This window comes from Lygodium microphyllum, chromosome 19, assembly GCF_053477565.2.
Source record: "Lygodium microphyllum isolate KBCC chromosome 19, Lygodium_microphyllum_v1.1.10, whole genome shotgun sequence".
In the NCBI taxonomy this organism is placed as follows: Eukaryota; Viridiplantae; Streptophyta; class Polypodiopsida; order Schizaeales; family Lygodiaceae; genus Lygodium; species Lygodium microphyllum.
In genome coordinates this window covers 134,706,354-134,723,970 of record NC_141153.1, presented here as the reverse complement: position 1 = coordinate 134,723,970, position 17,617 = coordinate 134,706,354, and the positions used below count along the sequence as shown (strand labels likewise).

General features: G+C 40.1%; 1 protein-coding gene across 2 annotated transcripts; it reads right to left on the bottom strand.

The window, feature by feature from the left end:
• Positions 1–3,160: 3,160 nt before the first annotated feature.
• LOC148020408 (uncharacterized) lies at positions 3,161–11,306 on the bottom strand. 2 transcript variants are annotated; one of them, XM_087700707.1, is made up of 13 exons: positions 10,942–11,306; positions 10,011–10,809; positions 9,744–9,900; positions 9,446–9,665; positions 9,217–9,270; positions 9,051–9,130; positions 7,740–8,017; positions 7,205–7,582; positions 6,655–7,130; positions 6,411–6,566; positions 6,200–6,301; positions 6,028–6,123; positions 3,161–5,956 (listed from the first exon to the last, which is right to left on the bottom strand). In XM_087700707.1, exons 2-13 carry the CDS (start codon positions 10,318–10,320, stop codon positions 4,061–4,063), a joined length of 4,203 nt encoding a protein of 1,400 aa, XP_087556833.1. In that variant the 5' UTR covers positions 10,321–10,809; positions 10,942–11,306; the 3' UTR covers positions 3,161–4,060. The 2 variants fall into 2 exon arrangements, with proteins under 2 accessions (XP_087556833.1, XP_087556834.1); XM_087700708.1 differs by lacking the exons at positions 9,051–9,130; positions 9,217–9,270 and having other exon boundaries at positions 9,432–9,665; positions 10,942–11,305.
• Positions 11,307–17,617: the final 6,311 nt, after the last annotated feature.

Below are 17,617 nucleotides of genomic sequence, written 5' to 3'. Positions count from 1 at the left end.
CAATGATCCAAAAATACAATATCATTATTATCCATCCTCGTTGTGATTCACCAACATCAACCACACAATGCTACCTACCAAATTGCAGAGTGTCATTGGCCTAACACATGTCTAGGAGGTCGATAATGTTAACTCTCTCTAGGAAAGCAATGATGAAGATGAGACATGCAAGAAAAAACACGAAATTTTAGAAAAAGAGACGTGGAAATAAGACTCTTTATCAAGTATTTTTGCTTTTTAACAAGAAAGGTATATTGTAAATCATTTAGGAGACCCAAGCTCACTCTGATGAAAATTGGAATAATATTTTGAGTGAGGCAAGAGCATAACAATCTCGGCTCAATAAGCTAGAAAGGATGTGTAAATCAATAAGAGTATGCACAAAGTGGGAAAGGACCGATTTAGGCCAATGAGATGGGAGGGTACCCAAAAAAATCAAGGCCATGTATAAAAACTAAGAAATGAAAGGATAAGGTCATTCTTGTGGTGTGTAATCTTGTGGAGATCTCTTCTTGCTTCTTGCTTATATCTTGCTATATTAGAAAGTGTGTGTGTGAGATAGAGCGAGGGACCAATGTAGGTGAAGTTCTTGCATCCTCTTTGAGGTTCTTTTCTTTCTTCTCTTTCTTCTTCTTCTCCTACATGAATCTCATGCAATGATCAAGGCCATGGAGGTGGAGCTTACTCAAGGCGCATTGTTTGAGTCCTAGAGCCTTGTGGATGGACTACAACAAGAAGGTAAATCGGTCAGTTCACTATTTTCATTTTGAGAGCAGGCAATGATTATATAAGAGGTAGCCATGGTTGTCTTGCTTGATTAAAGTTATAAGTGTTCTATCAAGTTCGACATTCCTAGCCAGTGAGAGCGACAACATAAACGAAGATTACCAAATAAGAAATTGAACATCATTTCATATAATAAAAAATTTCAAATGAAATAAATACAAACTGGCTACATTTGTGAAGCAAGTAATAAAACTCGCAACATATTTTATCTAAGTTGTGATTGGATCTAAGTGTCATTCTCCACATGCACAATGAGGAAAAATAAGTTTATGGTAAAAGCAATTCAAAAGGAGCAAATAGTGAGCTTGAAAACCACCTTTATAGAGTGAAGAAGGATGAAAGCCAAGCTGTAAAACTTTTAGCTTTAGAGATTTGGAAATATTAAAACATTCAGAGAATTTTTCTATGACCACTTTTTTTTGAAGTATTAAAAGATTGAAAGTAAAAAAACAGAGAGGGTGATAATTTTGTAGTTTATGCACTTTTTCTTAAAGTAAGGAGAGAGATAGAGCCCCTCCAAAGTCCATATTTTTCATGATCTCCACTAGACCAACCCTTTCTTTGGGAATTAGCTCAAATTAATCTTGCTTTGATGATGAAAAAATATTCAAGTATGGATGGTCATGCAATGGACCTCTTTTACAAAATTTGGGAGATGTTAAAGACTTCATCATCGGTCAAACATCACTCAAAGTTATTGCATGATAATGCAAATGATTCCAAAAAGAAATTCTAGGAAGGCTGATTCGCAAAGATTGGAGGCCATTGACTATTTTTAATGCCTCATATAACATTTTAGCCAATGTTCATGAAGCTATCTTGAATATATATGCTCAATACCTCATGTGATTTAGCAAGATAAAACATTTGTAGTGATAAAAAGGATATAGATTAAGCATGTTATAGGGTGATATAGAACTTCATTACACTTGTTTTGGCAAAGATTGGGTTTGACCCTAAATTTTGTTACATCTAGATGATTCATTGGACATTGTGTGACATGGTGAGTACTTCGTTTCCAATGCAAATGATAGTCTATGCCTTAGTAGACATCTTCAAGACTATTGTTGCTTGAAAATATCGGTAAGGCCAATAGACCCACCATTATGAGCATCTTCTTCTCAAGCGTATAGTTCAAATTTTTAAACTTTTGCATCTCCTAAAGTAATCTCATAATAAATACTCAATGAAATCCTTTAATTATAACTAAGTGGGGAGGGGCCCAATTAAATGAGATGCTTCATGCAAGTATATGTTTGGATCTTTGTAGCCTATAGTGATAACAAGTCATTTGTATTGCTTAGGCCTAAGCTTTCACAAAGCCCACTAAAGGAAAGTGTAAATGGACACGTCTTTGGATCTCTACATACCTTGAGGGGGAGAAGGCGGAGTACATTTTTTGAGATGCATGTTTTGTCTAACAAAGAGACTCAATGGTTGCAACAAGCTATGTTGAGGATGGAATTGGACGGACCCAACACCCCTTGTCTCCAATTCAATCTCCTTGCATTCAACTAAACTAGGTGATAAATTTGGTGGATCTCTGAAATAGATCCTAAAAGTTTTGGACCAATCTTGCCATGAGGCAATAGCAAAGTCAAATATCAAAAGCTCTTTGTGGGCTAGTTGCCTTGCTAGCAAGGATGCGAGAAAGGTCAATTTAGCCTACATATCAAATGGTGCGCGGAGGCAAACTTGAACTTAGATTGTCTTCAACTAGATTTTTGAAGTCCACAAATGACCCTCCAAAATGGGTAATGTGATAAAGCATAGCACACGTGAAGAAGAACAACCATTCATTAATTTCCCAAAGGTGGTAATTAAGCTCACTCCAATTGGAAACTCCTCATCATGCTACAAGTCTATGAGGCCCACCCCATCATAACCTAAGTATAAATAAGTAAATAGCTAAGCAATCCCTTGGACAAGCTTGTGCTATTTTGTGACAACACTCCTAGACATTACTTTTAAACAATTTGTGCACATTTTTAAAACTATTCAAAGTAGAAGAAATTCAATGCACACTTGGATCCATCATTAAGACAATGTGGATTAAGAGTCCCTACCTATGCAAACAAATTGCGATTTCAACAAAAACTTGTCCACACAAAAGTGAATACTATGGTGGACCGTATCCTTCTGAAGAGAGAGAGAGAGAGAGAGAGAGAGAGAGAGAGAATAGGTGGAAGGACAAAGCCCCCTTTGTTGCCACTTGTTTACACTAGGGCAAAGGGCCAATACTGTCATAAAACGATTGTCCTTTCTACAGTTTTTATGCAAAGTGAGCTATATAAGTTTTTTTTCAAATAGTAAAATGCATCCATCATATTACACCACAAGAGAAAATGTGCATTTTGGCATTTTAATCAATAAGACCCAAATATAAATGAAGGGTTTACAAGAGAGTGGCACTCATGGTTTCATTGTTTCGAGGTTTCTCAAAACCAAAAATATAAAAAGGCTTTCAATTCTCGATTGTTTTGAGTCACATTGCACATACATTCAACACATAAAAACCTGTGCCACCATAGCTTCGAGCAGCAAAAAGTGATGCATATTTTGTGCAGAATTATCACTAGATTGAGGTGGTGGGTGTGATTGCTTTAAAAAGGGAGTTACGTTAATGACCCATTATTTTGGGGAATTATCACACTAAATTGAGGTGGGTGTGCTATCAAAACACACCATCCCCTTTTCGTGATGCCATCCAACCCATCATACACATATGCTGTTTCTTCTTAATGCAAGCGCAAAGAATTCACAAGGCACCGCTTGTTTCGGACCCTCGGAACTAGTACACCACAATCGCATTATCAGGCATGGGCGTGAATCTGATATTTCCTTATTAACGAGTGCTTCAGCACAAAACAATCTCTTCCGGAATTGCCTCGGAAAGAGTTATCAATTAAAAATTCCTCGCTTGACTTGGATTGAGGAAAAAAAAAAATGAGGTTAGTGCATGCGACTCCAATCTGTTGAATTTGAATGTTAGGGATCTTTTTGCTGGCTTCCTCTGTCCTGTCGCATTGGTTTCAAACGTGTCATCTGGTTATCCCATGCTACTGCCAAACAAATTATCAATTGGCCTTGCTCTATTGGTTGTTTAGTTAGTGTCTGTCAATCATTAGCCACACAGACCCTGCCATGAAGTATCAAGTTTCTCGTCCTCCTAATCAAACTGTCTGCCTGACGATTGGCCACATGACCATGCAGCTACCAGAGTCAGGCTTTGTATGTCTTACCCAAGTGCTGGGCCTGCTGGCACTCGGCTACATCATAACTCCTTCACAGAGTATGTCCTGTTACTGCTAACGCTGTGTGATTCTCTTGTATTAGATACGGACCCAACAGTCGATCTGTTAAAGACCCCTTTGATTCTGATTTTGTTGCTGACTGGAAAGCCTTCTCCACTGGCATACGCCCAGCAATCAGCTGTTTGGAGCCTCATTGAAGAGGGATTACCTGGCTTTTGTTCCTTTAAATGAAGCATTCCCCGAGGATAGGGATGTGGCCTGAAGTTCACCGTACGGAGATGGGATCGAGGATGAGGATGGTGATAATGACTATGGAACGAGTTTGGCCTGGAGGCATATTTTTGCAAGGATGCTACTTTGTCTGCTCTTGCAGGTCCTGATCTTCTCCTATCACATTTGAAGTTTATATCCTTTTCCCCTGTTACAGTAGAGGGTAGAGAAGCAAAGCCAGGGCATCCCTGCCCAGGTGCAGTCCACCCTCCAGTCTTAGTAATCCCACAGCTGGTCTTCCTTGCTCTGTGCCAACCTCTTTGATCCCGTGCGTCAGACAATCGGTAATCTGCACCATTGGAGAATGGCAACTTCTTGTGAAATCGACATTCATCTCTCTGCATGCGCTTAGAGTCCGAACCTCGTTGGGCGAAGCCAAGGGTGCATTGCTCTCTACACTGAACCACACCTGAATACAACCTGGTTAAAAGCTCACCACTGGATTTCTCTGAAAGCCCTTGTTTTTGCAGATAGCGCCACTCTTGATGGTTGAAGTTGATGACCTGTGAAGACTGCACCTCATGTTCATCAAAACCGTTTGTTCTCACCTCCAGGTCTTCAGCCTGCCATAGTTTCTGCTCCTCACTGCCTAAAGCAGCAGAGTGACTATGGCCAGTAGTAGCCAAACCTGAGTATGGTGATTGGGAATAGTTGTCAAATTTTTTATCACTCAGCAGTAAATTGCTGGTCTCACTACCAACCAGATCTCTCGTTTCCTTCAGCTCTCCCTCTTCTAGAGAATCATCAGCTAACATGTCTGATTGGTTCCAGCATTTTAGAGCACTAGGACCACTAACCTGATCCTTACAATCGTCCTGTGCCAGCTCTTGATCAAAGCAGGACGTTGTGAGTGAAGGCTGCTGTGTAGGTTGCTCAGTGTGCCGCTCTACTTCAGGACCTGATAAGGGATTCACAGCCTCTTGTTCAGGCCAGACAGCAGGAATCCTTCCACTTGCCTCAGAGTTCTCTACTTGCTCAGGAGACATCTCGAGGCATTTACTTATTCCCTCTTTTTCCTGTGAAGTGCCCACAGAAGGTGCAGCCAGAAGAACTCTTACTTTATCTACCTTAAGATGAACAATAAGTCCTCTTTTTGATCCACATTCTGAGATATTTTCTTTTTTCTGTTTACCTGAGGGTGCAATGACATCAGAGACAACTTCCCTTTCTTCCTTGTTAGATTCATCACAAACCTTAATCATGCAATCATCTTCACTAGTCTCAGAGAGACCACTCTTGGGTTCTGAAACTTGAGCTACTTTTTTGAGTCCCTGGCCTCTGATCACATTAGCGTTTCCATCATCTACAAAGGGCCTTGTTCTCTTCCTTCCAATGTCTATGCCAGCAGGGGGTGCTGGCCCTCTAACTATCAAGCGGCTGACCTTGTGATCTTTTTTTGCATCACCTCCAAGGAGAGTAGTTTCAGTTGACAGTGACTTTTGTACCATAATTCGCTGTGTGTTTGAGGGAGTTGGAGTTTCTTCTTCCATAGAAGCTGCACTCAGCTTTAACGCACCCTCAAAGTCTGTCTCATTCTGTTCTGAAAATCGTTGCATCTGCATCTGTGTGTTGTCTGAATGTTCTAAATTTGATATCTCCTTGACCATGCCAAAATCATTGCATGAAGTATCTCCACCAGAAGCCACCTGTAAGACGCATCAATATTACCGCATTGCCAAAAGCCCCTTTGTAATGCACCGATGACAAAAAGAATTACCTTGCTACATTTACTCTTTCCAGGCAAGTTTCGCACCAATCTGCTAAGTTTCGCAGCAGTTTCACCTGATAAAATCTTTTTCAATCGCTCACAACCCTGCAAGGAAATATGAAGTGAGCACTACAAACCACACAAGGCACTAAAGAAGAAGCTGCTGCACAAAGATGCTTGCCTTCAGTGACAATGCCTCGAAAACTTTGCCATCCAGGCAAACTTTTTTAACTTTCAGGCTCATGCCCTGATTCAAAGCATCAGCTTGCCATTGCTGAATCACCTACAACATTCCAGAGTCTAGGAATGAGCTTTGAATCTATGCTCGGAGAAAAATTAGAGCACTATGAGGGGAGACACACAAAACACATTCGCAATGACAAACACCATACCATTGGAGTAGGTCCTTCTATATCTAGCTCGTTAATTATGTCATCAATGAGCACTTGATACCGCTCACTTTTTGAAAGCAGCCATCTCAGTCTACCACCTTTGCTTTCAGTCTGACTATTAGAAGGAGGCTCTTTATCACCATCTGGTGTTCCCTCCTGTTAATTTCAACCACGGATACATCATGTTCAGTGTTTTAGTCAAAAATTGAACTTGAGCAATCAGGATACTTCATAACAGATATACCTCTAACTGTCCCAGCATTAAGCCATTGTGCTCATCAGCATAGATAGAATTACTTCTTGCAGACGAAACCCTTCTTCGCTTAACTCTGAAAGCCTCTGTGTCAAATTCCTCCTCTTCCTGTTCTTGTTTACAAACAGAAAAAACGAAGCGTGATTCCCGTTTTTCTGATACATTTTGGGAAGTATGTGAAGATAGGCTTGGTGTTGACACTCCCCCACTCATTTTGAGATCATGAACATCTGAAAGCAGACGCAGATGTTGCCGGCACAACTCATTAGCATTCCGAGAGCCTTTCTGTTCTTCCACTTGCCAAGCATTTACAGTAGAAGAATCTATGAACAAATCTTCCTCCCCTGATGCAGTTGTGATTCTATTCTCACATTCAAATTTCTTAGCAGTTGCTTCCAGCTCTGCATGGTTCTCTCTTATAAACACAGACCGGTCACTACCACAGCGACATTCGTATATTTGCTTTCCTGCAAAAACACAAATCCTGTCATTCAAGACCCCCACATTCAAATCGTGTCTTATGTATAGATTTGCAGTTTACCGTGATTGAAACAAATTGGCTCGAAATGACACTTGCAACTGATGTAAGCAACATAACAGGTATGTTTACAAATGCCACAAAGCACATTGGTAACATTTGACTGGATTATTTGTGCCCCTTGTTCAATCATAAAGGTTTGCATTTGCCGTTGGGAGCATATTAGATTCAAAAAAGATGCTTTCAGACAATCATTGCCGCCATTAATAGGTTCTGCATCGTCACTACAGCTTGACCAAAGTGCAACTGCTTCCTTGCAAAGCAACTCTTCATGCGGAAGTAGAGGGATGCGATTAAGGCACTCATACAGCTGGCAAGCTGCAGAACCAAAAGGGAACCAGTCTGCCATTGCAAAGTTCACAGCCTCTCCGCAATTGAAACCTGTAAGTGCAAACCAGAACCTTAGAGCAGAAACTTCATTTTACAGAAGAACTCATACGGGATTAATCATAAGTGTTTACCCAAGCCCCTTGACACAAGAAAGTGGCAACAAAGTTGTTTGACAAGCACTAGAATTGGATGGAAATAAGTTACTCACCATGACTGAAACCTGAGTGATACGCCCGAGGAAAAGTGATTACAAACTCCCCTGGATTTTGTACAGTTCTAAAAACAGGCACACCATGCTCAGAAAGAAGTTTTGGAGCAAACATGGTTGTTTTTCCCAGAAGGAGATCAACTGTTTCATCATTTTCTGCATCTTCAATGTTTCCCAGATTGTAAACATGCTCTCGCACAACCTTCTCAAAGGCTGATGCTGCATCTCCAGGAACACCATACCAAGTCTTGGCAGCACCACAATGATGATAGTTGATACTGCAGAACAGAAGCCAGACCACAATGATGATAAGTAGTGCTGGAGATCCATCTTAGAGTTGGAATTATCTCATATACTTCCCTTTTAAAACCAGTGCATGTCACAGAGATGATGATAAACAGAACTGACAAACAAGAATCATAAACATTGAACCCAACTGGAAGACAGAAGGAAAGAGAGAGAGAGAGAGAGAAGAGACTCCAATCTTACTAGGGAGTGACCAAGAATGGACACAAGCACCTAGTAGAACTCGAGGCAAGCGGAGAGCCACATCCCCATTATCTCAACTAGCTTAACACACAAGTCGGTGATCTTACAGTAGAACTATAATTTTGTCCCCCCCAGGCAACCACACAAAGAGAGAAAAGAGGGGTGTATGAACACCTTCAAAAGACCAAAACGACCTGTAGGATCCAAAACAATGTAAATCATGTCTATGAAGGTTCTCCTCATCATGTGATACAAGTGAAAAACTCCAAAATGAAAGTCAAGACCAACTACTATTCAGTGGTAAATCGACGAGGGGAATGCTACTGTGGTATCAGATGGATTTATCCTATAATATCCCTCGTCCAACGCTGCAACATAGAGAGTAAGATGCAAGGCTCGTCCGGGTGCCACGGTGTCCAACTCCTATTGCTCTGAGTAGTAATGGTCTGAGTCTTGCCATAGTACCACCTCAGTCATAGTCAAGGGCCACTATTAAATATCTAAAGTTACCTTGCTTCATAGACTGGGTTAGTACTCCCTCCTTTACAACTACATCTGTTGTTCAGACCTTGCTTTGCTTTCCAAAGGAGCAATCAGAAGTAGCCCAATGGATAAACTACAAATTTATCCGATGTCATGAGAAAAAAAGTGGAATGTACTTGCAAAGCTTCCCAGTCATTACATATGTCAAATGCATTCATTCTTAACAAACAAAATAGTACAGTTTCTGATTAAATTATCACACTGAAAGGTTGCAAACCCTAAAGCAGAATTGGAAACAAAGAAACTAACAATCTTCTAAACCCATTCAGAAAAGAGTACCTGTACAAATAATGATCTTCCACATGCCATGCAAACATGCTGAACAGCATTCCTACGTAGAGCATTGGTTCAGTCACACCCTATATTTCAGTCAATGGTATTTTATTTGTCAGCCCCTATCACTGGTTGCAGATAGCAAAACAAAAGACAGGTTATAAAGACATACCGGAATAGCACTCTCTAAAAGGCGCAGGGTGGACTTTGAAAGTCGAGAAAAACCCTGTGTTTAGGAGATGGGAGGTTTGAAAACAGCGTCCGAATGAGATCAAAAAGGAAATTCATGCAACGAAATGCATACATTGCCAGCTTGACATGTTGGCATGGAGGTTTACTATTCTAGTTAGATCAGATGAAGTCAGATCAAAAATAAGTGCAACTCACAAACAAACTTGGACCTTAAGGTTCCACTTGCTTTGTGCTAAAGGATCTTTCGGGGACACAGAAAATGCACTGCCTTCAACATCACAAGCATATTCAACAGTTCGAGTCTTTCCAGCAACCAGCTCCTTCCAAAACTCTTCCTCGACAAATCTAGCAGGAAGACTTGCAGCAGTCGAGAATCTGCGAGCAAATGCTCGGTTTGCCATCTTCTCAAACAAAGTCAGGGAATAATGGCTGCATGGAAAATGTAACAAATTAGATTTGCCAAACTATAGACTGATAGTGTTGGACATCAAAGCCACCAGATCTCACCGGCCGCTCATAGGGAAGGCAATCCTGTCATCCTCAACCCAATCAGCAAGCCTTAATGGTTGTATCCTGGTGGTGAATCTGAAGCCAGCTTGCTCCTTTGTTAAGACCACCCCAGCAGATACAGATACAACCAAAGGGGATACAATCTTGCACATGCCTGAAAACAAACCAAAATCCATGCTGCTGTGAAAAAACTTTCTGGCATCTGAAGCAAATGCTGTCAAACTTGTGTACATCTGACAAAAAATATCTTTGGCAAAAACTGACCGTATTTAGAAGCCTCAGGTGCTACGCTCTGGATGTAATGTAGTGGATCACGAAATTCTTCCATTGTTGGATAGTATACAGGACATGATGCAATTTGATCAATCCATTCCGTTTGTCCAGCTCCATGTTTATCAGTCTTTGCCCTTTTTATATCAAAGCCCGGTTTTACTCCTCTAGCCTGTAAAGGTGGCCTCCAAGAATCCCCCAACTTCAAAGCATCACCTCCACTTCTGGCCAATGTAAATTTACATCTTCCCTTATCCAAGATCGCATCTGACTTCATGATGCTGTTTTGTGACAATTCGTTCATTTACCTCAAACAGAGGCTACCCTTCATCCATATGCACCAGTCAAGCCTGGCCTGCTGTTTAATGTGACTTGCGATAACCTAGCTCATGCGTAGAAAATTTCAGGAAGTCTTCATACACTTATATCCATTGTACAAGAGACAATACAAGGTTCCAGACAGAGCTGGGGGTATTATATTTTCGATTGCCAATTCCGGAAGCTTCAAACTGAACTCGGACCTGCTGCATTCAAAATTCCAAAACCGTCTCACAGAATATCGCATTCTTTCACCTGCTGGAGCTAATTGCCAGCCCTAACAATTGGCCTCCTCAGTTTCCCTTCTAGTCCGCGTTGGCAAGCTTACAGGCCCTTCAATTCTTGCAAACTGTAGCCGCAGTATGACGATTTTGCCCGACAGAAAGCAGTTCTTGAAGGTACAGCGCAACATTGCTTTCACTTAACTCCTGTTTCGTCACAGTTTTGCCCGCGAAGTCTGTGTAGATCCGGGCACCTGTGTGAAAGAAAAGGAACATCTTTGACTACAGGGCAGCAGGAGGAAAGAAACTAGATCACAGGCACGGAGAAAGAAAAAGAGCACGCAATGCAGAAGAACGGCTGCGAAAAACTGAGAACAGTCACCAACCTGTGACAGCAAAGGCGTGATGCGCAGGAAGCACATTTCATGTGCCGGATGGAGCAAAGGTCATGATTTCCCGAGTGATGAGCAAGAAGGAAGGGGGATTTGCGGAGGGACGGGGACGGCAATGTGGCTTCCAGGGAGGCAGGAGAAGAGATGAGAACGCGGCTGCTGCTGGGGATGATGATGGCCGGGTAACTGTGCAGACGTTGTCATCGCCATCGTCGTGGTCTTCTTGGTGCTTGCGGAGCCGAGCAACAACAAAAAGAAAAGAGAAAAGGAAGGAAAAGGAAAAGAAGAGAAAAGAAATGCAGGGAGGTAGACAGGCAAAAAACGAGAAGCAGAAAAGACGCATAAGAACGAGAGAGAGAGAGAGAGGGGGGGGGGGGGGGGGGGCTACTCAGAGGAGAGCCAATAAAGCCCAAACGCATGATGTTGGTGCCTCCAGATTCCAGTTCCTGAATCCTGCCAGGCTGCCGCTCATCGCCCAACTGTCCAGACTCCACATGTCTCCCAAGCTCATTGATTGCCTCGCCCTACAGGCCTCCTATGAATGCAATGTCAGTTTGGCTCCTGGTGGTGACTGACTCACCTCTCTCGAGTCTCATGTGACCAGAGTGCATGCCCACATAGGTGATCTCATGAATCGCCTTCTCTTTGGCCTAAGTTGTCCATGCGACTATGGGTGTGTACTATGTAGCCCTTAGTGGTGATTGTTACACCTCTTATGTAGGATAAAGGAGCCACACTCCCACTAAAGTGCTATCTATACAAAGGCTCTTCAAGCTTCTCAGGTAAGCTACAGATATTTCGATTTGGAACCAAGGGCCTCTTGCTCAATCACAATGGAGCTGCAAGAAAAAAGTTCGGATGTGGATATGGAGGGAAACATGCTCTTCCTTCAAGAAAAAAATAAGGGTTCTATTGATGGACCAAAAGAAAGACAGTTTGCAAAGGAATATTGAAAGATCTAAACCATTTAGTAGAAGTGAGGATAAAGGGTGCATCAAAGATTCTTGCAAAAAATGCTACTTCATAAGGGTGCGACTATCATTCATCCTAGGGGTGCTACCCTCTCGGCCCCTTTACCCTACATGGAGTATGTCCTAGCACATACAATGCACACATTCAATCAAAAAGGTCAACTATGGTGATGTTTGTCCTGTGTGTCTAGAATTTATATACCTAAATTATGTTAGTTAATTAGAGTGAACCCAATAGATTAGGGATTCATCATATTGATTATCATAGTTCACCACTCCTTTCATATGACATGTCCACTTTTCATTTCATGGTGTTCACTCTACAAGAGATGGTTCCACTTTTCTTAGAGTGAAATTCTTTAGTTCACATGTTACATGTGTGTTGAATATGGTTTTCCATGTACCAAATTGACCTTATCAAATCTTTTATGGTCGATGCCTCTATGCTCATTTACACAACATAAGAGGGAGTTGTGGCTTTTCTTCAATTTGGCCTATGGTGTCCACACAATAGAAGATCATGACCCATTGGATGCCTTTGGTCTACAAAATGAGAGGGAAGGGATCAAGGCCCAAAAATATAGTGGGATCTCTAAAAAAGGTGCAAATAGCTCTATGTCCTGCTGTTGATTGAGCTTCAACAAGTAAACCAAGATTCGCCTCTAGAAGACCATAAGCCCAAAGTACTAGTTGTACACATGTTGCTTTTGAAGGCTAATGCAGCTTACCTACATAAGTTTTGATAGGAATGGCACGTTGTGCAAATGAAGGCACACATGCAAAGGTCAACAAGTTGCTAGTTATTGACCTGTTACCACAAGCTAATAGCGTGACTCTATCTTATTGGCATAATCAACATGAGAATGCACCCATTAGTGAGCACTTCATAGATTGAAAAACTTATAAAGGTCATTAAGAGTTGCTCTAAAGACGAGCTATCACAAGAACTTCAGATGAAGCTATCGGACACAAGTCAAAGTTGCCTATGGAGCCCACTACTGTGAGAGGATGGAAGCGAACAATGAGAGAGACAAAAGCTCATCCAATGGAAGTTTTACTCATCTATTACACTACGTTGAATGAATGAACTACTTTGTCAACTTGTAGAGGGTACGTGAAAAGTGGAGTTGAAGTTCATGATGTCATCCTTGTGCTGATCAACAGCACCACCATGACACGCTAGAGTAAATCTCACTTGTGTGTGCATTGGCCCTAAGGTGGTCCTTGAAAAAAAAGAGATAACTAGCAAAATATTATGGGGCAAAAACCTCCCAATGATTATAAACCATATAGAATGAGAGAGAAGGAGAAAGAGAGAGGACAACTAGCATAAGGGTAGGCATTGGCCATTCATATGTGGGCTTCATGTGGTCCATGGCTTGGACATGAACCATGGCCGTGTCAAAAAACAAATCTCCACCCAACTCATCAGCTTGTTTGTGGAGGGGCTATTACTCATAAACAAAAGCTTTGGGGTGTGGACCACAAGTATGCCAAGTCTCCACTTGGATTTGACGAACCCAATGTGTGAAGGGGCTCTCAATCATAGGCAAAGTTCTAGTTTCTATAGATGGCATCAATGGTTTTTATAAGTGATTGATCACTTACCTATTTGTATTATGATAAGTGGTGTTAACAAGGAAAGCTAATATCATTTGGTCACCCTCCTAGTCCCATGGGAATGAGGCCCTTAACAAGCAAACTAGGACAAAAGAATACTCTATTGTCGTTGCCTACTTTTACTTTACAATTGTTCCATGTGCACAAATATCAAAATCTAGGTGAAGGTAAGAGGTCTAATGGCTCATCAATATTACACACATACTACACTCATTTATCAATATTACATACATACGGCACTAGTAGGGCCTTATGGAGTGAGAGCTATGTTTATAATGCATAATAAAGTGTTTCAAGCTAAATAAAGTGGCATTGAGTATGGGCTCAAGCTCATTATACTGGAACTAATATTCCTAGCAAGTTATGCTTTCATGAATTTCTCTCATAATCAATCATGTGTAAGTTTGCATGCTTCAGAACTTATCATTGTCCATAAATATTTGAGGAGTCGTGCATGTAAAAGATATGTGTCATCCATAGTAATGAACCAAGACTATCATAATAATCTTCTCTATTCGTTTCATTTTGCATGTTGTAGATTTTATGTTGTTTAAATGCTACAATCATCTACTCTACACTTACATGCAAGTTCTCGTTTGTTGTGGCCACTATATGTGCACCCCCAACTTATCAACTTTGTATCTTCAATATCTTTTATGAAGAAACATGAACATGGTTGAAAAGGCTAAAGTTGGTGCGTATCCACATGCAACAAAAATATGCAATTTTGTTCAAAGCTAGTAAATTAAACTTGAGAAGTGTAGTTTGAGGTTTTATAGTTTTACAATGATGAAAAGTTCATTTCTATTAGATATTCCCATTTAGATTTGGGTGTGTTGTCAATTAAAAGCTCTAGAGCCTAAACATTATATGCTCATTTTAAATGGTTTTAAAATAGAAGAGAATTGAGGTGAATATTTAAATGCACTTTAAAATAGCCTCTAAGCTATCCCCCAACCATAATAAAAATTACAACTATGTCCTAATAATTGCCATCAAAATCTCGTAACCATGGCTTTGGATTTGGTTTAAGAGCTATATGCAAGAAATTGGTAAGTTGATAAAGCTAATTTATCGTGTTTTTGTTATCTTTCCAAGGGCTCTTATTTCTTAGATGTTTACGCCATGCCTATGGTGGAATATTTTGTTATTATGCAAGCCCAACAAAACAAATAGGACCATACATTTGTGGAGACAAAAAAGGTAGAGCCACACAAATGTTGGTATCATGAATGAAGGTAGGTGGAAAGTCATTGTTAGTGGCAAAATTCAATTAGGCAAGGTGGAAGCAATATTATGACATATAGCCAAATCTTTTCTCTCTCTTTGACACCAATGGGATATAACTTGTAACCCATTTGGATGACAATATGCCCTCTAAGAGTAATTATTTTGGGATCATGTATTTCTCATCTATTGATTAGTGTAAGCTAGCTTATATAACATGAAAGGTTTGGATAATGGTGTCCTTGTCAACATGTGTTAGGAGTGTCTACAAGAGTTATATATAGTTATGAAACACCTCAATGGATCTTCACTCTCACATAGACTAGCCTTTAGAATGATGAGAATGGTTGTGTGTTCCATGTCTTGGGTTTATTTTGATTGTGCTTCTTATGTTTTTTTGCCAAGGAGGTTATAAAAATTTACTACATCATCATCACGTGACAAGTTTTTGCATTAAAATGTAAGCTAGAGTATACTAATTTCTTTGTGGTATCCCACAACCTAGCTAAGGTGTATCACACGATATGGTCAATTATTTATGTCAACTACAATAAGGCTCTTAAATTCACAATTTGTCGAATTTAAAGCAGATGTGTAATGTCTCTCAATAGATCAAATATGAAAAGTTGAATAAAGGAAACAAGAAAACTCTTTCTTTAAAAGGAGAAATTTAGTATCATGACTCAATGCACATCGATTAGTTTGTCACTTTGATGATTTCAAATAGACCACTATGTCAATGAAAAAAGGTAAAATATTGACATAATTTGCCACAATTATTGATAAACTTTGTGCATTAGAAACCCTAGAACACTATCTCACATGAAAAAGAGTAACCCACCTACCACTCTCTTACATATATAGGAGAACAAGAATGGTAACCTAGCAATAAAATTGCATTGCCTTATATTAATCAACTTGCCAAACATGCTAAAGAAAAAAGACACCCTAATGCACTAATCGACACACATACCCATCATTGATACTTGATTTACATCGATTCATTAATTTGTTGTTAAGTTTCACTTCAAAATTTGATGGCTCAATGTTTCTTACACTTTTTATTTGTGTTAATAGATTACTGATTGACTTTGGTATCTTACCCTATACCATGAAGCTTTCAAAACTACATATTTCTATGACAATGGTTCAAAATGTAATTATTATAGTCTTTTAAACACTCCATTCAAACATTTTAGTCGCACCATTAAGAACCAACAAGTAATAATAATCAGTTCTTGTGTCGACACAACCATACACAAGTGCACTTTTATCCCCACTAATGTTGTTTAATTCTTGTGATTATCTTGGTGTTTTTATTAAAAATTGACAAGCTATCTCCACCATTCATCAGTTTGAGCAGTCTCTTATTACCAAAGACATAACACGAAAAAACTTTTGGTGTACTTTTTTTGTTTTATTTTGTTGACTTCATCCTCCACATCGAGATTGATAAGTGAGGTCCTTCCAAATCTCCCTTCTTGTATATATTGAGCCACAAATATTTGCATCTCGTATTGTTGGTTCCCTTACCATATTGTGTTCAAAACTTTGATATTTTTATGCATCACGAGGTAGTATTTTTGGTTGGAAAATGGATATGTCAACTTCTCCGAGTTTACGACTCGTGGGCCAAAAGGAAAAAGAAAAAGAAAACATAAACACTATTTTAACTTTTGCACATTCTTGGGCACCACCTTGTAATATCCCCCATTGAAGAGGTTAAGAATGTTTTGAATTGTTATGTTACTTTGGAGGAGTCATGCTACTCGAGCATGACGCATCTTTGCCGTTATAGGGGAGGCTTTTGCCTCACTATGGTGGCCACACAAAGGCTTTTATAGCTTTAGAGAGGGGGTGACAAGACAAAGAGGATGAAGGCCCAATGTTATCACTATTGTAAGAAGGCCCATCTTTGCAAGGGTTGCAATGAGCTAGTGGCATCACAAAAGAAGAAGAAGAAGAAGAAGCTAGATATGGACTCCTCTAACAAATCTTCATCCTTATCCTCCTCCAACTCCAATTTAGATCGTCCAGCAAAGGTGAAGATTGAGGTATGGAAGGGTTCATCTTTTCCCAATTTGTTACTTTCTAATGTTGGTGATATGGTCATCCCTCACGACTCTCCAATGAGATAGAGGGAATGTGAGAGGGTGGTAACATGGATTAGTTGAGTCTCAACTATAGATTCAAACACATGCAAAAGACCCAAAGAGGGGTTCTCTTCTGCATATCCAACTAAAGTTTGGCAAGTTTTGAAATCTTGGAGCTAGGATTGACATCTAGGTTTATAATGGGGTTTTTTTATAATAAAAAGTGGGATTTGCTCCTAGTCTAAGCTCACATAAGGGGACCTTTTGGTAGTTTGGCTAAAGGTATGGAATCTGTGGTCACACTTCTCAGATGCCTTATGATAGGATGGTCACATATGCTATTAGAGATGCATTGTTGATAGACATAGAGAGTTGCTATGAGTCCTTTCTATTTTCAGGAGCTAGTATGATTGACATCCATTGACATCGACAACAAGTTCTCTTTGAGGCACCTTGGTGGTGGCTTGATCATCCACCACTACTTGGGCATCCATGGTTCATTCTGATGGCCACTATTATATTTACTATGATGAGTCCTTATCATTGAATGTTGTGTCGTACCAAATCACCTAGTGTTAACCCCAATGCGAGATGGAAAAAGAAAATTCAAAATAAGGAATAATGCAGAAAAAGGCAGCTTGATGAACGAATAAGAGAAGGCCAAAAGCGCAAAAGGTCAAGTCAAAGGTGAAGGTGCATTTTAAAATGCAAAGGCATCACCAAAATTTTGTAAAAGAGCTCCAAGTTCCCTCTTGTGCA